Here is a 24,701-nt window from a genome sequence, read left to right on the forward strand (position 1 = left end):
CCTTAGCAACTGGGTCCTGGACTTCCTGAAGGGCTGCTCCCAGGTGGTGAGGGTAGGCAACAACACACACTGACCTCAACACGTGGGCCCTGTCGTGGCTGAATCAGAATTAGTTAGGTAACATTGATAAATAAGATGTTTTATTTACATAATAATGCTTATGTGAGATATGTCATTAGAATGTCTTCTTTTGGATAATACTGTTTGCAGTTATCCCTTCTCTGCTAGGGCTAAGTCACTAGGGGCCCAGAAAGGGGCTTGTCTTCTTATGGGAATGTGTCTAACTATTACATGTCCCCTCTGAGGTTGCCCTTATCTTGATCTAGTATATGACCTAAGAGGCTCACTGTCTCGGTGAGCTGGTCCAGGAGGGGGTGTATTTGAGATGGGAGTATCTAGAATTGACAATGGATATATGCCATTGGATGAGGTAATGTTTGGTCCTAAGTGGTACCAAGAACGAGATAAGAACTTCGATTAGGAGACCAAACTGAACAATAATTTATAGCTAATGCTATCTAGCTATGGGATACTCCTCTTTCAAGTAAAAGGTTCTTTGTGTAATGTTCCTAAGATCTGTTATTCGTCATGTGAGTTGAGATGGGTGTGTCTTGGCTATAAATGATACTAAGAACTGTTTTGTAAGCACTCTCAGATAATTAATTTATAGACACTGAATTGATCTGAGAGTCACAGGGCTATGGTGAAGCTCATATAATTAAATATGGACTTTATGATATAACTGACTTGTGTGTGGTTTGCTCTCTCATGATTTGGTAATACAGGAAATTTCCACGACAACCCCTCAGCAGTGCATGTTTAGTCCCCTCTACATCACTAAGGAATTACTATGGTCCACACACCAACACAGCCATGAAGAGGGCACAACAATGCCTCTTACCCCTCAGGAGGCTGAAAAGATAAGGCAATTTTGCACGCCCAATTTTTCAGTTTTTGATTTGTTAAAAAAGTTTGAAATATCCAATAAATGTTGTTCCACTTCATGATTGTGTCCCACTTATTGTTGATTCTTCACAAAAAAATACAGTTTTATATCTTTATGTTTGAAGCCTGAAATGTGGCAAAAGGTCGCAAAGTTCAAGGGGGCCGAATACTTTCGCAAGGCACTGTATATCCAAGTTATCGTTACTCATTGTGTATTTATTCCTCGTGTTAATATTTTTATATTATTTCAATTTTTTTCTCTCTGCCTTGTTGTTCACACCTGTTGTTTACGAAGCATGTGACAAATACAATTTGATTTGGCACACACACACACAGAAACATGCACAGCTGCAGACACAAAACCAAAAAATCATGACCAGAGGAACCGGACCTGGTCCGGTTATAAAGCGGTTATAATCAGAAAAATCCAGAATTCAGATGCTATAATCTATGAAATATCACCCCCAAATGTGTGTATGCATATTTATATTACAGTACTTCCCCATTTATCTGAACTTCAATCGCTAATAAAAAGGATGGGCATCAGTACCATATTCAGCAACCTATTCCTCCACTAGTTGGGAGGACAAGCCCATACATTTATCCTGGTGGTTATGCTTGTGACACTCATTATTTAGGTAAAAGCAGTGGCGTGTATTCATGGACGTCAAGGGAAGCCAAGCTTCCCCATAAAAACAATAATAAATATATATATATATATATACAGTATACATATAATTACTTAAGTCTCTCTGTGTTTTATCATTTTCATTAAATTCGCAAGTGGCAAGGCTGAAACTATATCTCAATGGAGAAATCATCAAAGCGAGGAAACAGCGCCCTCTATCTTAGTAGCCTTTGTGTAGCCCATGTATTTGATGCTGTCTGGTCAAAAATAGTATAACATGATGTTGCCTTCTGTAAGATTGAATTCAATAGCAAGGGAAGCCAGCTAGCGTTTGGCTTCCCTTGATAAAAAAAATCATATAATAATAAGCGAGCTCAACTCTGAATGGTCTTGGTGCAGCAAAACAAAATGTCAAGGGATGCCAGTTTGGATTCGGCTTCATTCCAATCAAATCACAACAAAGCAAAACGTCAGTCAGCTTCTGGAATGCGTCCCGCAGTAGCTAGCTATGGATGGAGATAGGGATCTAGAGTTTATAGTTCAAAACGATTTTGTAAAATTGTCATTTGAGCAGCAACTGTAAATCAAGGTGAATGGGAGGCCGACTCCAAAATTGGATATTGCGCAGGGGAGAGGAGCAAGGGGTGGGACCTGATATTTCAACACTGAGAATTACAATACGACTGGCTAACTGAGAGTGCTAAGTAAAAAAAAAATGTTTTGCTGCTCAACAACCCTTGGGCCACCACGGGTTTTTCTGATCTTGCAAATCTGGGCAGGTCCCTTGACCGATATGGAAAATCTAAAAAAACACATTATGGCGAGCCTGAAACTAAAGCTCTTTGGTCGAGTCCGGATCAAAACGGCTCTCAACCAGGCCGCAGTGATCAGTGTCCAGAGGCACATCGAACAGGTGAATAAAACAGAAACATTCTGAAGAAACTGTTAATCGCAGTAATATACCTGGGACCGCAGGAGCAAGCCTTCAGGAGGCATGACGAGTCAGCAACAAACCTTAACAAAGGTCATTTTGTGGAACTTGTCAAGTTCGATACTGCCATGACTGAACACTGTGGGACAAGCAACATATTTACAGGTACAGTACCAGTCAAAAGTTTGGACAACTGCTCATGGACAACTGCTCATATTTTTAAAAACTATTTTCTACATTGTAGAATAATATTGAAGACATCAGAACTATGAAAGAACACATATGGAATCAAGTTGTAACAAAAAATTATTAAACAACTCATAATATATATTATATTTGAGATTCTTCAAAGTAGCCTTGATGACAGCTTTGCACACTCTTGGCATTTTCACAACCAACATTATGAGATGGAATGCATTTGAATTAAAAGTTGTGCCTTGTTGTTACAAGGTAGGGTTGGTATGCAGAAGATAGCACTATTTGGGAAAAGACCAAGCCAATATTATGGCAAGAACAGCTCAAATAAGTAAAGAGAAACGACAGCCCATTATTACGTTAAGACATGAAGGTCAGTCAATCAGTAACTTTTAAAGTTTTTAAAGTTTCTTCAAGTGCAGTCGCAAAAACCATCAAGCACTATGATGAAACTGGCTCTCATGTGGACTGCTGCAGGAAAGGAAGACTCAGAGGATGCTGCAGGGGATACGTTTATTAGAATTATCTGCACCTCAGATTGCAGCCCAAATAAATGCTTCACAGAGTTCAAGTAACAGACATCTCAACATCAACTGTTCAGAGGAGACTATGTGAATCAGGCCTTCATGGTCAAATTGCTGCAAAGAAACCACAACTAAAAGACACCAATAAGAAGAAGAGACTTGATTGAGCCAAGAAACAAAAGCAATAGACATTAGGCCGGTGGAAATCTGTCCTTTGGTCTGATGAGTGCAAATGTGAGATTTTTGGTTCCAACCGCTTTGTCTCTGGGAGACTTTGAGTAGGTGAAGGATGATCTCTGCCTGTGTGGTTCCCACCGTGAAGCATGGAGGAGGAGGTGTGCTGATGACACTGTCAGTGATGTATTTAGAATTCAAGGCACACTTAACCAGCATGGATACCACAGCATTCTGCAGCAATACACTATTCCATCTGGTTTGCACTTAGTGGGACTATCATTTGTTTTTCAACAGGGCAATGCCCCAACACACCTCCAGGCTGTGTAAGGGCTATTTGTCCAAGAAGGAGAGTGATGGAGTGCTGCATCAGATGACCTGGCCTCCAAAATCACCTGACCTCAACCCACTTGAGATGGTTTGGGATGAGTAGGACCGCAGAGAGAAGGAAAAGCAGCCAACAAGTGCTCAGCATATGTGGGAACTCCTTCAAGACTGCTGGAAAAGCATTCCAGGTGAAGCTGGTTGAGAGAATGCCAAGAGTGTGCAAAGCTGTCATAATTGTTGGACTCACAGAACCGCTGTTGCAGGCCCTGTAGAGCAAATCTCTTGATGTAAGACATTCTTGTGTACGGGTTGATAGTACACTGAATGCATTGAAAGACATTAGAAGTGATGCAAAGTTTCAAAGGATATATATGACAACACTGATCAGACTGTTGAATGGAAGATGAAAGACGCAAAAGAAGCAGCCGTGGCTGGGACGACTATGAACAGGGACTCAACCACCGGGACAACGCTGACAATGACCCAGGCTTCCTGGACAGATACCAAACGACTGTACTTTGAAATACTCTATGGAATTATACTACACATGACCCAGAGGTTTGCTAACAAGAAGAGCTTCGACTTCTTCTGTGTTATTGATCATGGGTCATTTCCCGAGGACTCCAAGCAAGAGGGGTTTCCTGACAAGAGTATTCACACAGCTGTTCAAGACATACCCTTTCTTTGACAACCAGAGGTTGAAACATTTGCTGCAGGTAGTCTATGCTGATGCCGCCTTCCACAAACCACCAGGTGAGCTGCTGCAATCACTCGTGAAAAATGACGTGACCAACACTTTACCCGAGGGTATGCAAGCTCCTGAAACTGATGATCACCATCCCTTGTTACAAGTACAGCTGAAAGGCCATTTGAAAGGCCATTTTCCTATCTGAAAATGATTCAAACCTGCCTAAACAATAGCTGTGGACAAGAGAGACTCACACATTTTGCAAAAATGTCAATGGAAACGTGTGTTGCATGAACTTAAGTCCAGCGGAGTACTTGACCATTTTGCCAGCATGAAAGAGAGGAAGGTGAGTCAACAAGTAGGGTGAGTCAACATGTTCTTCTCTTTGCACACACACACACACACACATGGATTGATTGGACTAAATAGTTTACAGTGTTTTTAAATTGCCATTGTATTAGACTAGGCATATACTTGATGTTGATGAAATGTTGTTTTTTAAATGGTTTGTGTTTTCATCTTTGCTGTAAGAGGATCAATGTCTATATGCTTACAATTTCTGTACCATGTTAATCATTATTTTAGCTCGGTTTATTTCATGTTTGCTTCCATCTTTGCCGCGAGATGGTAATACTTAACTATTTATCTAGTCTGGACTGTGGGAATATATTCTACACAGGTTTATTCTAACTCGCATATATTATTGTGATGAGTGTGAATGTGCTCGTTGAGATGCTGCCTCCGCCAGAAAGGCACTGTCCAACTTGAGGTGCTGATAGCGGAGGCCGCACTCTCCGGTAACTCTCCGTGGTCCTGAATCAATATTTAGACTGCTCAGAGTCTGTTTTAATGCACATCTTGGGGTTACCACAAGTTAACATCAGTATTCCGGGGGGCTTCTCCCTAAAGTTAGCCTACAACATGTCAAAGTTGAAGTGCATTGCAGTTGTATTTCCCATTAGGCTATTATAATCTTGCTGCTTCGGAAACATTTTAATAAGGATGTAATTATAACTCGAGCAAACCGATGGTCAAATGAACTTTTACAGCTAACTTTAACTTTCATTTCACCATGCTGTGTAGGTCATGTAACTGCTTGTTACATGCAGTATTATCTTTGTGGACTTAAACAGGACAGAAGTTGCTCTCCGGGTTTTAACTGTGATGAAACACAAATGTATGTGGTTGAATTTATTACGCCACTGTGTGACACTTGTCTTTTGGAACTGTCTGTGAAACGATGTAGGCTATGGTTTATCAGCCTTATATCGGCTATCACGGTGCTGTACAAATGAATTTCTAACAGGTTATAGTGAAATCAACGCAATTGTTACAACACAGGTTGTAAAAAATAACATATGCCTGGCTTGGCTTCCCCAATGATTTTACCCACACATCGCTACTATGTAAAAGGAGATATCATAGGTAAATGTACCAGCCAGTAAAAAAAACGAAATACATCCAAATGAATCCAGATCACTCCAATTGAACAGCCATAACTATTTGAGCATAAAAATAGAATAACACAAAACATGATCCCCTTTGTTTGTAACATCTTACAAAGGGTATCATCTTGACCTGTCACTAGGGCTGGGAATTGCTAGGGACTTCACGATGCTATATTATCACGACACTTAGGTGCCAATAAAATATGTTTTGCGATTATCAAGATACTATATGTATCGGGATTTGATACTGCGATTTTATTGCGATTTGATGTTATGAACATATTGAACACCATGTCTGCTTTAGAGAGAAAAGACAGAGCATGAGAAAACAAGTTTTGATCAGTCAGGAAATTAAAAGGGCTGAAAACATGTGGGCTCACTATTTAAAAAGAGGAGAACAAACTATAGGAGGAAAAATACTGGAGTTTTGGCGCAGGCACAGCCGACTAGTGCCAGCTAGCTCTACCTATCGCTACCTACAGTAGCAAAATCGATACTTGGAATCAAATATCGATATAATATCGTCCCAAAATAATACTGCGATATGAGACTTGCTTCAGGAAACTAGGCGTATGTCGCACTTCACAGGAGAGGCATTTGAATGGAAACATGTATTTTTTTAATCAAAATGCATTTTTGGTCAGAAATGCCTGGAACATGTATACTTTCAAATCAAATCAAATCAAATCAAATTTTATTTGTCACATACACATGGTTAGCAGATGTTAATGCGAGTGTAGCGAAATGCTTGTGCTTCTAGTTCCGACAATGCAGTAATAACGAACAAGTAATCTAACTAACAATTCCAAAAAACTACTGTCTTATACACAGTGTAAGGGGATAAAGAATATGTACATAAGGATATATGAATGAGTGATGGTACAGAGCAGCATAGGCAAGATACAGTAGATGATATCGAGTACAGTATATACATATGAGATGAGTATGTAAACCAGTGGCATAGTTAAAGTGGCTAGTGATACATGTATTACATAAGGATGCAGTCGATGATATAGAGTACAGTATCTACGTATGCATATGAGATGAATAATGTAGGGTAAGTAACATTATATAAGGTAGCATTGTTTAAAGTGGCTAGTGATATATTTACATCATTTCCCATCAATTCCCATTATTAAAGTGGCTGGAGTAGAGTCAGTGTCATTGACAGTGTGTTGGCAGTAGCCACTCAATGGTAGTGGTGGCTGTTTAACAGTCTGATGGCCTTGAGATAGAAGCTGTTTTTCAGTCTCTCGGTCCCAGCTTTGATGCACCTGTACTGACCTCGCCTTCTGGATGACAGCGGGGTGAACAGGCAGTGGCTCGGGTGGTTGATGTCCTTGATGATCTTTATGGCCTTCCTGTAGCATCGGGTGGTGTAGGTGTCCTGGAGGGCAGGTAGTTTGCCCCCGGTGATGCGTTGTGCAGACCTCACTACCCTCTGGAGAGCCTTACGGTTGAGGGCGGTGCAGTTGCCATACCAGGCGGTGATACAGCCCGCAAGGATGCTCTCGATTGTGTATCTGTAGAAGTTTGTGAGTGCTTTTGGTGACAAGCCGAATTTCTTCAGCATCCTGAGGTTGAAGAGGCGCTGCTGCGCCTTCCTCACGATGCTGTCTGTGTGAGTGGACCAATTCAGTTTGTCTGTGATGTGTATGCCGAGGAACTTAAAACTTGCTACCCTCTCCACTACTGTTCCATCGATGTGGATGGGGGGTGTTCCCTCTGCTGTTTCCTGAAGTCCACAATCATCTCCTTAGTTTTGTTGACGTTGAGTGTGAGGTTATTTTCCTGACACCACACTCCGAGGGCCCTCACCTCCTCCCTGTAGGCCGTCTCGTCGTTGTTGGTAATCAAGCCTACCACTGTTGTGTCGTCCGCAAACTTGATGATTGAGTTGGAGGCGTGCGTGGCCACGCAGTCGTGGGTGAACAGGGAGTACAGGAGAGGGCTCAGAACGCATCCTTGTGGGGCCCCAGTGTTGAGGATCAGCGGGGAGGAGATGTTGTTGCCTACCCTCACCACCTGGGGGCGGCCCGTCAGGAAGTCCAGTACCCAGTTGCACAGGGCGGGGTCGAGACCCAGGGTCTCGAGCTTGATGACGAGCTTGGAGGGTACTATGGTGTTGAATGCCGAGCTGTAGTCGATGAACAGCATTCTCACATAGGTATTCCTCTTGTCCAGATGGGTTAGGGCAGTGTGCAGTGTGGTTGAGATTGCATCGTCTGTGGACCTATTTGGGCGGTAAGCAAATTGGAGTGGGTCTAGGGTGTCAGGTAGGGTGGAGGTGATATGGTCTTTGACTAGTCTCTCAAAGCACTTCATGATGACGGATGTGAGTGCTACGGGGCGGTAGTCGTTTAGCTCAGTTACCTTAGCTTTCTTGGGAACAGGAATAATGGTGGCATGTGGGAACAGCAGACTGGTATAGGGATTGATTGAATATGTCCGTAAACACACCGGCCAGCTGGTCTGCGCATGCTCTGAGGGCGCGGCTGGGGATGCCGTCTGGGCCTGCAGCCTTGCAAGGGTTAACACGTTTAAATGTCTTACTCACTTCGGCTGCAGTGAAGGAGAGACCGCATGTTTTCGTTGCAGGCCGTGTCAGTGGCACTGTATTGTCCTCAAAGCGGGCAAAAAAGTTATTTAGTCTGCCTGGGAGCAAGACATCCTGGTCCGTGACTGCGCTGGGTTTCTTCCTGTAGTCCGTGATTGACTGTAGACCCTGCCACATGCTTCTTGTGTCTGAGCCGTTGAATTGAGATTCTACTTTGTCTCTGTACTGGCGCTTAGCTTGTTTGATAGCCTTGCGGAGGGAATAGCTGCACTGTTTGTATTCAGTCATGTTACCAGACACCTTGCCCTGATTTAAAGCAGTGGTTCGCGCCTTCAGTTTCACACGAATGCTGCCATCAATCCACGGTTTCTGGTTAGGGAATGTTTTAATCGTTGCTATGGGAACGACATCTTCAATGCACGTTCTAATGAACTCGCACACCGAATCAGCGTATTCGTCAATGTTGTTGTCTGACGCAATACGAAACATCTCCCAGTCCACGTGATGGAAGCAGTCTTGGAGTGTGGAGTCAGCTTGGTCGGACCAGCGTTGGACAGACCTCAGCGTGGGAGCCTCTTGTTTTAGTTTCTGTCTGTAGGCAGGGATCAACAAAATGGAGTCGTGGTCAGCTTTTCCGAAAGGGGGCGGGGCAGGGCCTTATATGCGTCGCGGAAGTTAGAGTAACAATGATCCAGGGTCTTTCCACCCCTGGTTGCGCAATCGATATGCTGATAAAATTTAGGGAGTCTTGTTTTCAGATTAGCCTTGTTAAAATCCCCAGCTACAATGAATGCAGCCTCCGGATAAATCGTTTCCAGTTTGCAGAGAGTTAAATAAAGTTCGTTCAGAGCCATCGATGTGTCTGCTTGGGGGGGATATATAAGGCTGTGATTATAATCGAAGAGAATTCTCTTGGTAGATAATGCGGTCTACATTTGATTGTGAGGAATTCTAAATCAGGTGAACAGAAGGATTTGAGTTCCTGTATGTTTCTTTCATCACACCATGTCACGTTGGCCATGAGGCATACGCCCCCGCCCCTCTTCTTACCAGAAAGATGTTTGTTTCTGTCGGCGCGATGCGTGGAGAAACCCGCTGGCTGCACCGCTTCGGATAGCGTCTCTCCAGTTAGCCATGTTTCCGTGAAGCATAGAACGTTTCATGTGCTTTAATAACAAACGTGTATTCTATACGTAAATATGAATAAAAGTGTTAAATTGCGAGCCTAGTTGGTCTAGCCACGGAAAAAGACAGGAACCTTCCCGCTAGCCATGATTGGCAGAGATAATGGTTGGGCTGCACATGCCGGGAGATGAGTTTGGATTGGTCTGCCATGTAGCATGCTTCTGTCTATAACGTGAGCTGTTCAGTATGTGTTGATAGTCCTCTCCACAGTGTCATTTTGAAATATATAACGTTAGCCATCGAGAACTACAAACGTTTTGCTACTTTTCTCAACAACATTGATGCACTGACTTTAGCAGGCGCTATTGATACATGCCACTGTCAATATGAACCGGAGTGATTTGACACAACGCTGGCCAAACAAGATGTAGCTACAAACAAAAACTTAGTTCAAATGGTTCCAGTCTGCTGTGAAGCGTTCAGCCATCTATACGGGTAAGAGTCTAGCTACATTTTCAGATATTATACGTTTCAAATTTTGTCAGAAAGTTATTTTCCTTGCAAGTTAAAGTGTACTGTTCGTTAGCTAGCGAACGTTAGCTTGCTGGCTCGCTAGCCAACGTTACGTGTATCATCTGTGTAGTAATATTAGTCTAATCAGAAATCCATTTGCATTACTAGTTATAGCCTAATGTTAGCTAGCTAACATTGAACCTAGTTGTTGGCTTTAGCTACCTGCAGATTTATACTACAGCTATGACAATGTTTGTATTGGTAGTAGTACGAATTGGGATTATGCCAATTCATTGTTTGGCTAGCTAGCTAGCACCATGTCTAAACAAAAGGCTCCACTTTGCCAGATTATTACATGATCCATCAAATTAGCCAGGTGTGTCTAGGGGTGATTAAGGCCATCTATTGTATTTAATCAACATGTGTACATATCTAGACAATAGTGACCCCTCCACTTAGCTAGATGTGGCCGGGGGGTGGTTATAGCATTTCCTTGACATGACCCATCAATTTAGACAAGTGTGTCGGGTGAGCATCGTCTAGTAATTATACAAAATGTATAAAACATTTAATCTGGACACTTTCTGTTTTTGATATTGCAAATATGTAAGTAACCATTTCACTGTACTATTTACACCTTCTGTATCCTGTGCATGTGACAAATAAACTTTTGATTTTATTTGATATAGTGTGTGTTTACCATTGATGTCACGCCCTGACCTTAGAGAGCCTTTTTATTTCTCTATTTGGTTAGGTTGGGGTGTGATTTGGGTGGGCAGTCTAGTTTTTCTCTTTCTTAGGCAGCTGTCTATCGTTGTCTCTGATTGGGGATCATACTTAGGCAGCCTTTTTCCACCTTTAGTTTGTGAGATCTTGATTTTGTATAGTTGCTGTGTAGCCTGCAGAACTTTACGTTCGTTTTGTATTTTGTTGTTTTTCATTGTTCATTTTAACAAAGTAAGATGTTCGCCTACCACGCTGCACCTTGGTTCAATCCATCTCTAAATGATCGTGACAATTGAAGAACAACATGACCTGCACCAAAGTCAGATTGGGATATATGTAAGGCCTAGATAAAGTGTGATTTTACCTGGAGTTTTTCTTTATTGTAGGCTACTACTTTTACCACTTTAATCTAAAAATATTTGGTTGTTTACTAAACTACTCACTTAGTTTAGCACATGGCCACACATGTGAATCCTTAAAGAGATGGGTGGGGCTAAGGCTTAAGAGGGTGTGAACGATGCTGAATGGGTGTAGACAAAGAAGAGCTCTCCATTAGGTGTAGCAAAACTTTCAAGTGTCATTTTCTCAAAAGTGGCGTTACAAGTTTATCAAGTTTCAAGCAGAAATACTTTCCCATTGTTCCTCAACTACGGCAGGTATCCTAACAGAAAGGTTGCTGGATCGAATCCCCAAGCTGACAAGGTAAAAATATGTTGTTCTGCCCCTGAAAAAGGCAGTTAACCCACTGTTCCCTGGTAGGCCATCATTGTAAATAAGAATTTGTTATTAACTGACTTGCCTAGTTAAATAAAGGTTAAATAAAAAACTGCAGTGTACAATATACAATTTCTAGCTCTGAGTCTCCACTTTTATCCAATGTAACACCATTACAAATTGTCACTACCTGTCACCCTTATAGCTTGCACACATCGCACCAAATGTGGATATAGCGGTCATCTGCCGATCGTTCAACATGCTGTGTTTTAGGGACTACCCGCTGTAGACGTAAAATCGGGAACGCACTCGGTCCGCAAATTACTTCAGATGTGCTAAGTACTCTCGGCCAGCAAACGCTATTGTTGTGTCTGAGTCCTTACTCTTTGATTTTCACTGTGGTGTCCCGGAGGCCATCGTAGTTGTTGTCAAAGATGGGACCGGTGACCACGTTTATGCCATTATTCTCCTCTGCGTAGCGCTTGAGAAGAGTCCCCTGGAGGTACCTCCATACTTCTGCAGAGTTGAAGGGAAAAGAGAACAAGGGAATAAGACAATCAACAATTGAAGAACCAAATCAAATGTTCTACAACATTATGTGTAAATTACTTGTTGCCTGAATGCATTTTAGGTCATGAACTGAAATGAATGCTTATAGCCAACCTTGGAAAATGCTCTCTATACTGCATTTGTGTATAGCATTTTGTGAATACAAGTTATTAATGTGTTATTGCGCCATTTGAATCATGACAGGGCACCTTCTAAGCATTTCAAAAGCCAAAGGCTGCTGGTCTGATCTTGATGCTATAATTCCTTCAAGAGGAAGTAAAAGTCATGCCCCACACTAAAAGTCCCCAGACAAGGGAACTGACCTTCACATCCTTTTCTAGTCTTTCACCACACCAGGCTTCACTGGCCTAGACTGAGGCTCTCTTTGTATGTGTGTGTGTGTGTACAATTGATATAAGTAGATAGAAATGAATGAATACTCACTTTTGAATGCAGGGTACATGGGAACAGTGTTCGTGATCAGTGATGCATCATATTTTGATTCAGAAGACATGGCCAGCTCTAGCATAGAAAATACAAATATAGACTTTCATTTACCTCCCATTTAGGCCTGGAACAAAAGCCTGCACACCATGTAGCGCCACAAAACCAGGGTCGTCTTCATTAAGCACAAAACGGATTGAAAAAGGAGGTACTATCTGAACTCCAATAAGAAATGCTTGTTTTGCTTCAGTGTGCCTTAATGAACATGACCAAGAGTAGGCAAGTGTGCAACCCACCTGGTGGATAGAGGAAGCCATAGGAGCCATCAGTGTCCTGGCTGTAGGTGGTGCAGGCCTGGCTGTGTTCTAGAGCGACCCGCATGTCTGCTCTCACACACTCAATCACTGGCTCAGGCTCAGGGAGGGGCATGGCTTCTTCCTGGAAGGGAATATGTTGTCATTGGTAACACATAGTGAAATCGCCAAACGAGAGAGAACCGGTACACAAACAGCCAGTGTTAACAAACAGCCAATACAGTGTTGCTGTATGTGATTGGAGCCATGTCATTAGTTGGTATTTGTGTGCTGTATAGTGTCTGGGTCTGTATAGTGTTCTGTTTGGTTAGTGTTACGCAAGTACCTATCCAGATTCTCTCCCCCCAATAAAACAAAACCATGCTCATTTTAATACAAACTGCAATTAACCAGTTGAGTCAAAGACCAAAATAACATTTACGATCTCCCAACAGGAGTACTAATTGTTTTCACGCATGCTACTCCTTGCAACCACTCAAGTAAACAGAAACATTTCAAAAGAGCTTTGGAAAGGTATGACCTAATGCTTCCCAAATGGTGGCTCTGGGCCGACTGGTAGGTCATAGCCAGTCCCTGACCAAAGCCTGGGCTGTGACTATGATCTTTTTTTGTGTGTCTATTCTGTGGGTAAGAAGAACTAGAAAAGCCTTATGTGGGTCACAATTCAAAAACCGTTCGGCAACCACTGATCAACGACTCAACATGACCCAGGTCTGAGGACAAGCTCTCAAATCATATGGATCGACTCATTAAATTACTACTACTAGTTTGTTGTGTTCCATGTGATGAATAGCCTACTTGTTTGGGCACTGTGAATGACGTCCATAGGGGCATGGAGAGCTCCTGGCTGTATCCACTGATGAAGTCACTGTGGAGGAGGAGGCTATACGTCGTTTGGAAAAGAACTGCTGGTCGACCGAAGGGTAGGTGTGTGGCGTCTGTGAAAATACCAGTTAATCAAGCAAGTAGGGCAGTAGTTAACCTTGGCTCAAAATCAGTCATTTTGTTTTTGAATTCTACAGCAGGCTATGTGACTATATAGTATTTTAATATTGTCTAAATATTGCAAACTGGATAGTTTATTTTTATTTTTAATCTTTCGACTTACCTGAGTGTTGTTGTTTCATTCAAAGTTCTAAGTTCTTTAGCTGGTTCAATAGAAGGTCCAGAATCCCCTGGCTAGTGTTTTTGGGGGATGTAGCAATGCTAGTGGAAACTAATTGTATCAGTTAGGGCATTAGCATTAGGATTAGCATTAGCATAAGTTAGTGTATTCAAAAGCATGGGGATAAGGCATTGGAGCTGGCTGGAGTAACTGGAGTGTGTACAATGTGTAACGCTCTGCACTACGGGTTCTCGACCAACCACATTCACGTTGTCATGGTGCAACCGAGTTGAGTTGGTAAAGCTCACTCTTCAGCTTGAAATACCACCACCTGTGCCATTGAATTGCTTTTCGGTGGCTCAGCTGGCTAAGGTGTTTCAAGAGGGCGGTCACGTGTATTTGCGAGACAAAGTACGCAAGATCAATCCCCTTCAGTAGTTGACTTGTTAGCTAGGAAGCAAAGCTCTTAAGCAAGTAGCATGCCGCCTGTTACAGTGGCTCCGTGCCCTGAATCTGCAGTGCGTTCATTTCAAAGGCTGTGGACTGAAAGGGGCGAGTGTAACCGAGTTGAGTTGGTAAAGTTCACTCAGCTTGAAATACCACCACCAGCAGCATGGAATTGCTTGAATTATGGTGGCGCAGTTGGCTATGGGGATTTGAGAGTGTTTGGGATACAGAGGACACAAGAACAATCCCAGTAGCAGACGTGTGAGTGAGGAAGCAAAGCTGCTAAGCCACACAGTGCCACAGGTTACACGTCAGATGGTTGCTAAGCTCCTAGTCACTCAGTAATTGGGAAAGTCAGCCAAATTACAAAATTACAGTTTCCCCATGAGCAGTATATGGACAAGGTAAGACAGCAAACAATGCTTTTGTTTGGTTTACCTGGTCATTAGTGTTAAAAAAACACTGATCAATATTACCAATATTAGCATTTTTGGCGTTTCATGTCATACCTTGTCAAGAGAGACTAGGCCAGTTGTAATACTTTTGAATGCACCGCTAACTGATACAATCTTTCACATTTTCAAAAACTGTTAGCCTGGAGATTCTGGAAGTTGGTAAATAACCAGCAAACAAACGTTTAAATGATTTGGATTACTTCATAACACCCTAGGTAAGTGGAAAATAAGTACAAAAAAAAGAAAAAAAGACTATATAAACTGTAACCGAAAAAAAAAAGAAAAAAAAGATTGACACTTACCATCTACGTCTGGGCTGAATCTCTGATTGTTCTCCTCCACTTTGTTCTGTAACAGAGGAACAGAGACCTTAAAGTCCCAGTGCAGTCAAAAGCGTGATTTCCCTGTGTGTTATATACATTGAACAAAAATAAAAATGCAACCTGCAACAATTTCAAAGATTTTACTGAGTTACAGTTCATATAAGGAAATCAGTCAATTGAAATAAATTCATGAAATCTGTGGATTTCACATGACTAGGAATACAGATATGCATCTGTTGGTCACAGACACCTTAAAAAAAAGGTTGAGGCGTGGATTAGAAAACCACCGTTTGCCTCAAACGGCACAACACATCTCTTTCGCATAGAGTGGATCAGGCTGTTGAATGTGGCCTGTGGAATGTTGTCTCACTCCTCTTCAATGGCTGTGTGAAGTTGCTGGATATTGGTGTGAACTTGAAAATGCTGTCGTACACATTGATCCAGAGCATCCCAAACATGCTCAATGGATGACATGTCTGGTAAGTATGGAAGAACTGGGACATGTTCAGCTTCCAGGAATTGTGTACAGATCCTTGCAACACGAGGCCGCGCATTATCATGCTGAAACATGAGGTGATGGAGGTGGATGAATGGCACAACAATGGCCTCAGGATCTCTGTGCTTTCAAATTCCCAACGATAAAATGCAATTTTGTTGGATGCCCGTAGCTTATGTCCGTAGCTTACCCCTACCTTAACCCCACTGCCACCATGGGGCACTCTGTTCACAACGTTGACATCAGCAAACCGCTCGCCCACACAACGCCATCTGCCCGGTACAGTTGAAACCGGGATTCATCCGTGTAGAGCACACTTATCCAGCGTGCCAGTGGCCATCGAAGGAGAGCATTTGACGCAGATGAGCTTCCCGGAGACGGTTTCTGACAGTTTGTGCAGACATTTTTCAGTTTTGCAAAACCACAGGTTCATCAGCTGTCCATGTGGCTGGTCTCAGATGATCCCTAGGGTGAAGAAACTGGATTTGGAGGCCCTGGGCTGGCGTGGTTACAAGTGGTCTGTGGTTGTGAGGCTGGTTGGACGTACTGCCAAATTCTCTAAAACGACTTTGGTGTCACGTATACTCCCCCTCTGGCCTCTAGGTCACCAGACTGCTGATTATTAGGCACACCTGTCACCATCGTCACGCACACCAGCGCTTACCTGCCCTAGTTATGTCACTCCCTTTGGTTCCTTCCCCAGGTATTATTGTTTCTGTATCTGTTTCATGTCGGTGCGCTGTTCGTGTTTCTTGTTTTGTTCATGTTCGTTTATTTATTAAATGCCTTCACTCCCTGAACTTGCTTCCCGACTCTCAGAGTACATCGTTACAGTTGGTAGAGAAATTAACATTAAATTCTCTGGCAACAGCTCTGGTGGACATTCCTGCAGTCAGCATGCTATTTGCATGCTCCCTCAAAACTTGAGACATCTGTGGCATTGTCCTCAGCACAAGGTGCACCTGTGTAATGATCAGGTTGTTTAACTTCTTATGGCTGGAGGGCAGTACTGAGTAGCTTGGATGAATAAGGTGCCCAGAGTAAACTACCTGCTACTCAGGCCCAGAAGCTAAGGCATGCATAGTATCAGTAGATTCGGATAGGAAACACTCTGAAGTTTCTAAAACGGTTTGAATGATGTCTGTGAGTATAATAGAACTCATATGGCAGGCAAAAACCTGAGAAAAAATCCAACCAGGAAGTGGGAAGATTGTAGGTTTTCAAATCTTTGCCTATCCAAGATACAGTGTAAATGTGGTCCGATTGCACTTCCTAAGGCTTTCACTAGATGTCAACAGTCTTTAGAACCTTGTTTCAGGCTTCTACTGTGAAGGGGGAGCAAATAAGAGCTGTTTGACGAAGGGGTCTGGCAGAATACCATGAGCTAAGTCCTGAGCGTGGCCATGAGAGCGAGCTGTGTTCCTTTTCATTTCTAAAGAGAAAGGAATTGTCTGGTTGAAACATTATTGAAGGTTTATGTTAAAAACATCCTAAAGATTTATTCTATACATCGTTTGACATGTTTCTACGAACTGTAATATAACTTTTTTGACTTTTCATCTGGACTAAGTGCCTGCACCTCGTGAATTTGGATTTGTGAACTAAACGCGCAAACAAAAAGGAGGTATTTGGACATAAATGATGGACTTTATCGAACAAAACAAACATTTATTGTGGAACTGGGATTACTGGGAGTGCATTCCGATGAAGATCATCAAAGGTAAGTGAATATTTATAATGCTATTTCTAACTTCTGTTGACTCCACAACATGGCGGGTATCTGTATGGCTTGTTTTGATCCCTGAGCGCTGTACTCAGTTTATTGCATGGTGTGCTTTTTCCGTAAACCTTTTTTGAAATCTGACACAGCGGTTGCATTAAGGAGAAGTATATCTTTAATTCCATGTATAACACTTGTATTTTCATCAACATTTATGATGTGTCACGCCCTGGCCATAGAGAGGTTTTTATTCTCTATTTTGGTTAGGCCAGGGTGTGACTAGGGTGGGCATTATAGTTTCTTTATTTCTATGTTGGTGTGGTTCCCAATCAGAGGCAGCTGTCTATCGTTGTCTCTGATTGTGGATCATATATAAGTTGTCCTTTTTCATTTGGGTTTTGTGGGTAGTTGTTTTCTGTATAGTTTATTTGCTTTACAGAACTGTTCGTCTTTCACTTTTCTTTGGGATTGTTTTGATAAATAAAAATCATGAACAATTACCAAGCTGCCCTTTGGTCCGATCCTCATTCTGACGAGAGCCATTACATGATGAGTATTTCGGTAAATTGACGTAGCTCTCTGCAAAATCACCGGATGTTTTGGAAGCAAAACATTACTGAACATAACGTGCCAATGTAAACTGAGATTTTTGGATATATGAACTTTAGCTAACAAAACATACATGTATTGTGTAACATGAAGTCCTATGAGTGTCATCTGACAAAGATCATCAAAGGTTAGTGATTAATTTTATCTCTATTTCTGCTTTTTGTGACTGTGTTTTTCTGTGACTAGGTGCTGACCTAACATAATTGCATGGTATGCTTTCGTCGTAAAGCCTTTTTGGAATCGGACACTGTGGTGCGATTAACAACAAGTTTATCTTTAAAATGGTGTATAATACTTGTATGTTTGAGGAATTGTAATTATGAGATTTCTGTTGTTTGAATTTGGCGCCCTGTACTTTCACTGGCTGTTGTCAAATCGATCCCGTTAACGGGATTTTAGCCGTAAGAAGTTAATCAGCTTTCTTCATATGCCATACCTGTGAGGTGGATGGATTATCTTGGCAAAGGTGAAATGCTCACTGAGATGGATGTAAACAAATGTGTGATTTTTATTTTATTTTTTATAAATACTTTTTTTGTGCGTATATGGAACATTTCTGGGATATTTTATTTCAGCTCATGAATCATGGGACCAATACAAACACATTGAATAACAGATTCCCTACATGGAACAGCAGATCGTCCCCCCTACAAAAATCAAAAAAGTTTGTTCTGAAGTGTCTGTCCTATATTTACATTTAGCAGACGCTCTTATCCAGAGCACTTACAGCAGCAATTAGGGTTAAGTGACACTAAACAGTCTCCATTTATACTTGCATTCATCGGACATCAACCTTAGGGGTTGAAAATGGAATGGACCCCGACCCTGTTACTCAATAAAACTCTTTGAGTTGGTTCCCACTCATGACCTCCCCACTGACCTCATTGTCACAGTTACATCCCAGGTCGTAGGTTGTGGCAGAGGATGTGTCAGAGCTGGTGGGAGGGGTCACTTCCTCTGGCATGGTGGGTGTGAAAGGAGGGGCTTTCAGCATGTCATTCAGACTGCCATGGGTTCCATTGTTAGGGGCAGGGGTCAAGCCCAGGAGGTCTGAGAAAGAAGGGCATATGAGATTGATTTAGTATGGAACAAAGTTTCCACTGAAACGTTCAATTTCCTAGTTATGAAATATTTATTGTAAATATCTGGTGCCAAGGAATAAGCTCTTAATAGCACTTAAGTAAAGAAAGAAATCGTACCGCACATGACATTGTACAACTCAATACTTTCAAATTCTGCCACTTTTGTCTGGAACATAAAGCTTGGTCCGTAGCCCAAAAAGATTGTCTATACAGGGAACAAACATTGGAAACAATGTAAACACAAGCAGCTAAGAATATGATATCTGGAAAATGTTACAATTATATAATTTTGATTTAAGTGGTTTACCCGCATACTGGTGATCTTATTGTCAAATCCGTGGTCACCAAAGAAACCACATCTCCCAGGATTCCTCCTGTTTTCAGGCACTTTCCTGCATCACATAGAATATACAAAATAAAAAGCATTAGACAAATGCCAATTTGTCCCCAAATTCCACTTTTTAACTTAATCTAAACTCAGCAAAAAAGAAATGTTCCTTTTTCAGGACCCTGTCTTTCAAAGATAATTCGTAAAAATCCATATAACAAATAACACAGATCTTCATTGTAAAGGGTTTAAACACTGCTTCCCATGCTTGTTCAATGAACCATAAATAATTAATGAACATGCACTTGTGGAACGGTCGTTAAGACACTAACAGCTTACAGACAGTAGGCAATTAAGGTCACAGTTATAAAAAACTTAGGACACTAAAGAGGCCTTTCTACTAACTCTGAAAAACACCAAAAGAAAGATGCCCAGGGTGCCTGCTCATCTGCGTTGCAATGTCCGTACTGTGAGGCGCAGAAGACAGCGCTACAGAGAGACAGGACGGACAGCTGATCGTCCTCGCAGTGGCAGACCACGTGTAAAAACACTTGCACAGGATTGGTACATCTGAACATCACACTTGCGGGACAGGTACAGGATGGCAACAACAACTGCCCGAGTTACCCCAGGAATGCACAATCCCTCCATCAGTGCTCAGACTGTCCGCAATAGGCTGAGAGAGGCTGGACTGAGGGCTTGTAGGCCTGTTGTAAGGCAGGTCCTCACCAGACATCACCGGCAACAACTTCGCCTATGGGCACAAACCCACCATCGCTGGACCAGACAGGACTGGCAAAAAAGTGCTCTTTACTAACGAGTCGCGGTTTTGTCTCACCAGGGGTGATGGTCGGATTCGCGTTTATCGTCAAATGAATGAGCGTTACACCGAGGCCTGTACTCTGGAGCGGGATCGATTTGGAGGTGGAGGGTCCGTCATGGTCTGGGGCGGTGTGTCACAGCATCATCGGACTGAGCTTGTTGTCATTGCAGGGAATCTCAACGCTGTGCGTTAAAGGGAAGATATCCTCCTCCGTCATGTGGTACCCTTCCTGCAGGCTCATCCTGACATGACCCTCCAGCATGACAATGCCACCAGTCATACTGCTCATTCTGTGTGTGATTTCCTGTCAGACAGGAATGTCAGTGTTCTGCCATGGCCAGCGAAGAGCCCGGATCTCAATCCCATTGAGCACGTCTGGGACCTGTTGGATCAGAGGGTGAGGGCTAGGGCCATTCCCCCCAGACATGTCCGGGAACTTGCAGGTGCCTTGGTGGAAGAGTGGGGTAACATCTCACAGCAAGAACTGGCAAATCTGGTGCAGTCCATGAGGAGGAGATGCACTGCAGTACTTGTTGCAGCTGGTGGCCACACCAGATAGTGACTGTTACTTTTGATTTTGACCCCCCCTTTGTTCAGGGACACATTATTCAATTTCTGTTAGTCACATGTCTGTGGAACTTATTCAGTTAGTCTCAGTTGTGGAAACTTGTTATGTTCATACAAATATTTACACATGTTAAGTTTGCTGAAAATAAACGCAGTTGACAGTGAGAGGATGTTTCTTTTTTTGCTGAGTTTAGTTGACTTGATAGTACTAGTAGTGTAGAAAAATACAATACTTGGCAATGTGCCACTTTCTCTCCATGAGTAAGTGGACATCCTCAATTCTGCGGTTGTTGGCGTAGTGAAGCCGTTTTGGGAGGTGTTGTTTCAAGTAAGGCTTAAAGTGCTGGGTTGGCATTTTACACTGTAAAACAAGGTCATTACATGGAGTCCGTGATCGCTCATGTAGATGACTTACAGGAAGTTCTACACAGCCAGCAAAATAACTAACAAAAACATAATAATTGTTTTGTTTCGTAAATGTTTCATGTGTACTTACTGTAAGATTTGCCACAACTACTTTTGGGTCGTCTGAAAAATTGTAAACATAAAAAAGTTTAAAACAGCTATATAGGAACATATGTACTAGAAAGAAAGAAAGATGCGTGAACACATTCTAGTTCACACATCTATCCAGCTATGTCCATTCTCTTACAGTACTGTGTAACTCACAGGTGGTTGACTTGGGATCCCGGGCCCGGATTCTCCCAAGAGATCCAGGGATCAGATTGATCTCGTCCACGTTCACAGGATAGGTACTGAGGAACTCAGTCCTTTCACAGTGGGCCTCCTCCATTCCTAGGGGCAGAAAGAGACAAGTTATTTTTATGTAATTTATTTGATAAAAAATTAATTTACATTTTATTTAACTAGGTAAGTCAGTTAAGAACAAATTCTTATTTACAATGACGGCCTTACGCATAAGCCAAGGTTAGTAAACATTTCCCATGGAACAAAAGTCGACATGGGACTTCACAATAACTTTATTTAATGGTTATAAAATGTTTTTCTGGTTGCAGACATCAAATAACAAGATTACAACAAGGTAAATATGTATTTTTTCACACTGTTATCAAAACATCAGGGAAATATGTTTTGAGTGTTATTCGGTCAGTTAACCAGAGTAGACATAGGCTCCTTGTGGCCCGTTGTTCCATACCATGGTCTCCAACGACGATGACGTTAACACAGCGGTGTAGGTTCATCTGCTTCAGGCCGTTCATCAGCTGACCAATGACATTATCAATCTCCCTTAGGGGGTTGTCCAACTATAACACACAAAACACACAAAGGTTACTACAGTAAGCCATACCTCAACAACAATCTCTGGAATTTGTCATTTGTGGTTCATGACAACATTTGACCTGTATTTACAGTATTAATGTGTAAAAATGCGTAAATATCACCAAAGTTAGAGACCGCAACATGATTTAGCTCTTTATCCCCTTAAGATGAGTTGCTCTTACGTGAACCCCTCCCCCCACAACACCCACCCCGCCCCATAGCAACCATCAACTATCTCTGGCCTAATCTCATCCACCAGCCGGCTCTCTCTCTGTCGAACCAATTCGAGACTGGGGACGAGGTTATGTCTGGCCCAATCAAAGGAGCTCACCTCGTTGCTGAAGGGTCCCAGTCTGTGTCCGAATGTGTCGGGCTGCTCTGAGTGGACAGCGTATACATAGGGCCTAGAAATATCACACAGACACACAGCTCAACCTCTGACCTATTCAGTACAGCAGCTTGATTCTCTATCTATTAACACTCTTATAAGGCTGAGTAGCTTAGTCCATCTCTGAGTCTTTTGGGGAAATTGGTGGAAGTGAGGTTGGTGCAGATTGATGTTCATATTTAATGAGCATTGGGGAAGAATATCTAACCTCTCATCGTCAGGAAGACTAAGCCAACGCAGGATGGTCAGGATTCTCCTCTCCAGTGGAATCACCCTGCAACGACAGACATGTCAGTCAAGTATACTTGCAAGTATCTCATGACTTAGTTCTAGAATAACTACATGTTATGAGGGTACATTATTTTGCTAAAAGAAATATCAATCAAAGTGTTTGCCTGGCAGTCTAACATGTGTTTCTGCTAATTAGTGAAACTCGCTAGCAAAACAAACTGGGCTCTAGGCTACCATGCTTTGGAAGCTCAATGGCCAATGTGTCTGATTGCGTGGGGGGGGCATTGTTTGTATGAATGTGCCGCAGGAAGGACCAGCACCCTCGTCATTATTAGTTAATAGATGTGCAAATGATTTGCACTATTTCAGTAAAATCACAACTTATTTGCATTTATATTGACCCTTATTATCATCTTTATATTAAGTTTCACCACTCAGTATTAATGTTTTATAAATAACGAATGGTCTTGGTTTTTTAATCAACTGATCAATTATTTGTTGTGTCATTTTGCTCTAACAGGCCACCGTCGTTGACGGTCAAAATAGCCATTGACAAAGAGACCAAGTTAACTCACCACGGCCAGAAGAAGGTTCCTGCCTTCACCCCTTGCTTCTCTGCAGTGATCCAAATCTACAGATACATGGAAACAGGTATTGTTCCAAGCACAGATATAAAACATGAGGCATACAGTATGCAACAACAACAAAAAACATTAATTTATTATCTTATCCATTCCTAACCACTTGATGCTGCTCCAAGTTACCATCTTACATTAGAAATGTCATTGTGATTCTGCAAACCTTTAGTGTATTTCCCATCTTACATTAGAAATGTCATTGTGATTCTGCAAACCTTTAGTGTATTTCCCATCTTACATTAGAAATGTCATTGTGATTCTGCAAACCTTTAGTGTATTTCCCTAAGTTTAAAAACGGTGTAAGTGTGAAGAAATGGACAGTGTCTGTGCACTTACAGGTTGGCCACCCCACCAGCGGTGGTTCAGTTTCTCCCTCCCCCTCAGGCTGAAGTTGGCGTCAAACACGGGGTCATGCATGGAGTTGCCCACTATTCCATGAGACTCGGGATATAGCCCCTTGAAAACATCACAACTCATAGATATACCAGCGAAACATAATTGACGAAGATCTGTATAAAAGTTGTTACAATGTTATTATTAATGCATAATGTAACATGTTGTTACAATGTATATGAATTGGGATCCATCCAATTGAAAACATATTTTATTTCAAGTTTCAATAAAACAGTGGTATATTCATATGGACATGCATCGGAATAAGTAACCATACCGTGGCAAGAGTATACAAATTGGGGAAAGTTTTGGAGGGGTACACTGGTCGCATGTAGGGTGCATGAGTGCCACATGTTCCTATATGGAAGGAAATGAGCAAATAATCAATATATTATCAGTAGCCTAGAATCATTCATCACACTGCATGAACTCTAAAGTGAAAGCACCAAACTTCAACTCATCCATTCCGGTCTAAAATCTAATAGTAGCGTAGAGTAGAGGAGAAAGTTGTTTTATTCCTAGAGAACCTTATGCCTTCTAGAGAGTTTTTCCGAGCCACTGTGCTTCTACCTCTGCATTGCTTGCTCTTTGGGGGTTTTAGGCTGGGTATCTGTAAGGCACTCTGTGACAACTGCTGATGTAAAAAAGAAATGTATAAAATACATTTGATTGATATGTAACTAAGTCGCTTGGGTTCCTGACTTTGTCTGCCTTCAACAACAGTATAGCTACACTATGGCCTATCTAGTGTCAGGGTGTGAGTGGGAGTGACTTACTCAGTTTCTCCATGTTGGGGATCACCGCTTTGCCCTTCTTCATGTAGGAGTCCCGGAACCCATCCACCGACAGCATGATCAGAGGAGGGCGGATAAAACTGGGAATAAGGACCAAATACTCAAAATCTGTCATGGAAAATTAACTGTTGATGGGATGTCACTTGTTTAGTTTACACAAATGATATGGGAACCATATGGCCTTGTAGTGTTAGGTCAAAAGGTGTCCACCGGGCTACT

At 42.1% G+C, this 24,701-nt stretch overlaps 1 protein-coding gene across 1 annotated transcript in view; it reads right to left on the reverse strand.

Moving 5' to 3' along the window:
- Positions 1–24,701, reverse strand: part of LOC112264761 (ectonucleotide pyrophosphatase/phosphodiesterase family member 2) — a 34,400-nt gene that overhangs the window by 5,959 nt on the left and 3,740 nt on the right. The window contains exons 6-23 of the mRNA XM_024441567.2: positions 24,465–24,562; positions 23,966–24,045; positions 23,632–23,751; positions 23,233–23,288; positions 22,635–22,700; positions 22,370–22,442; positions 21,914–22,022; positions 21,427–21,552; positions 21,254–21,285; positions 20,991–21,118; positions 19,347–19,431; positions 19,157–19,244; positions 18,838–19,007; positions 15,112–15,157; positions 13,601–13,740; positions 12,785–12,926; positions 12,489–12,566; positions 11,879–12,011 (exon numbers count right to left, since the gene is read on the reverse strand). Of these exons, the coding sequence (XP_024297335.1) occupies positions 11,879–12,011; positions 12,489–12,566; positions 12,785–12,926; positions 13,601–13,740; positions 15,112–15,157; positions 18,838–19,007; positions 19,157–19,244; positions 19,347–19,431; positions 20,991–21,118; positions 21,254–21,285; positions 21,427–21,552; positions 21,914–22,022; positions 22,370–22,442; positions 22,635–22,700; positions 23,233–23,288; positions 23,632–23,751; positions 23,966–24,045; positions 24,465–24,562 (1,770 nt within the window). The remainder of the gene's footprint in view (positions 1–11,878; positions 12,012–12,488; positions 12,567–12,784; positions 12,927–13,600; positions 13,741–15,111; positions 15,158–18,837; positions 19,008–19,156; positions 19,245–19,346; positions 19,432–20,990; positions 21,119–21,253; positions 21,286–21,426; positions 21,553–21,913; positions 22,023–22,369; positions 22,443–22,634; positions 22,701–23,232; positions 23,289–23,631; positions 23,752–23,965; positions 24,046–24,464; positions 24,563–24,701) is intronic.

Source organism: Oncorhynchus tshawytscha, linkage group LG13, assembly GCF_018296145.1.
Source record: "Oncorhynchus tshawytscha isolate Ot180627B linkage group LG13, Otsh_v2.0, whole genome shotgun sequence".
Taxonomy (NCBI): Eukaryota; Metazoa; Chordata; class Actinopteri; order Salmoniformes; family Salmonidae; genus Oncorhynchus; species Oncorhynchus tshawytscha.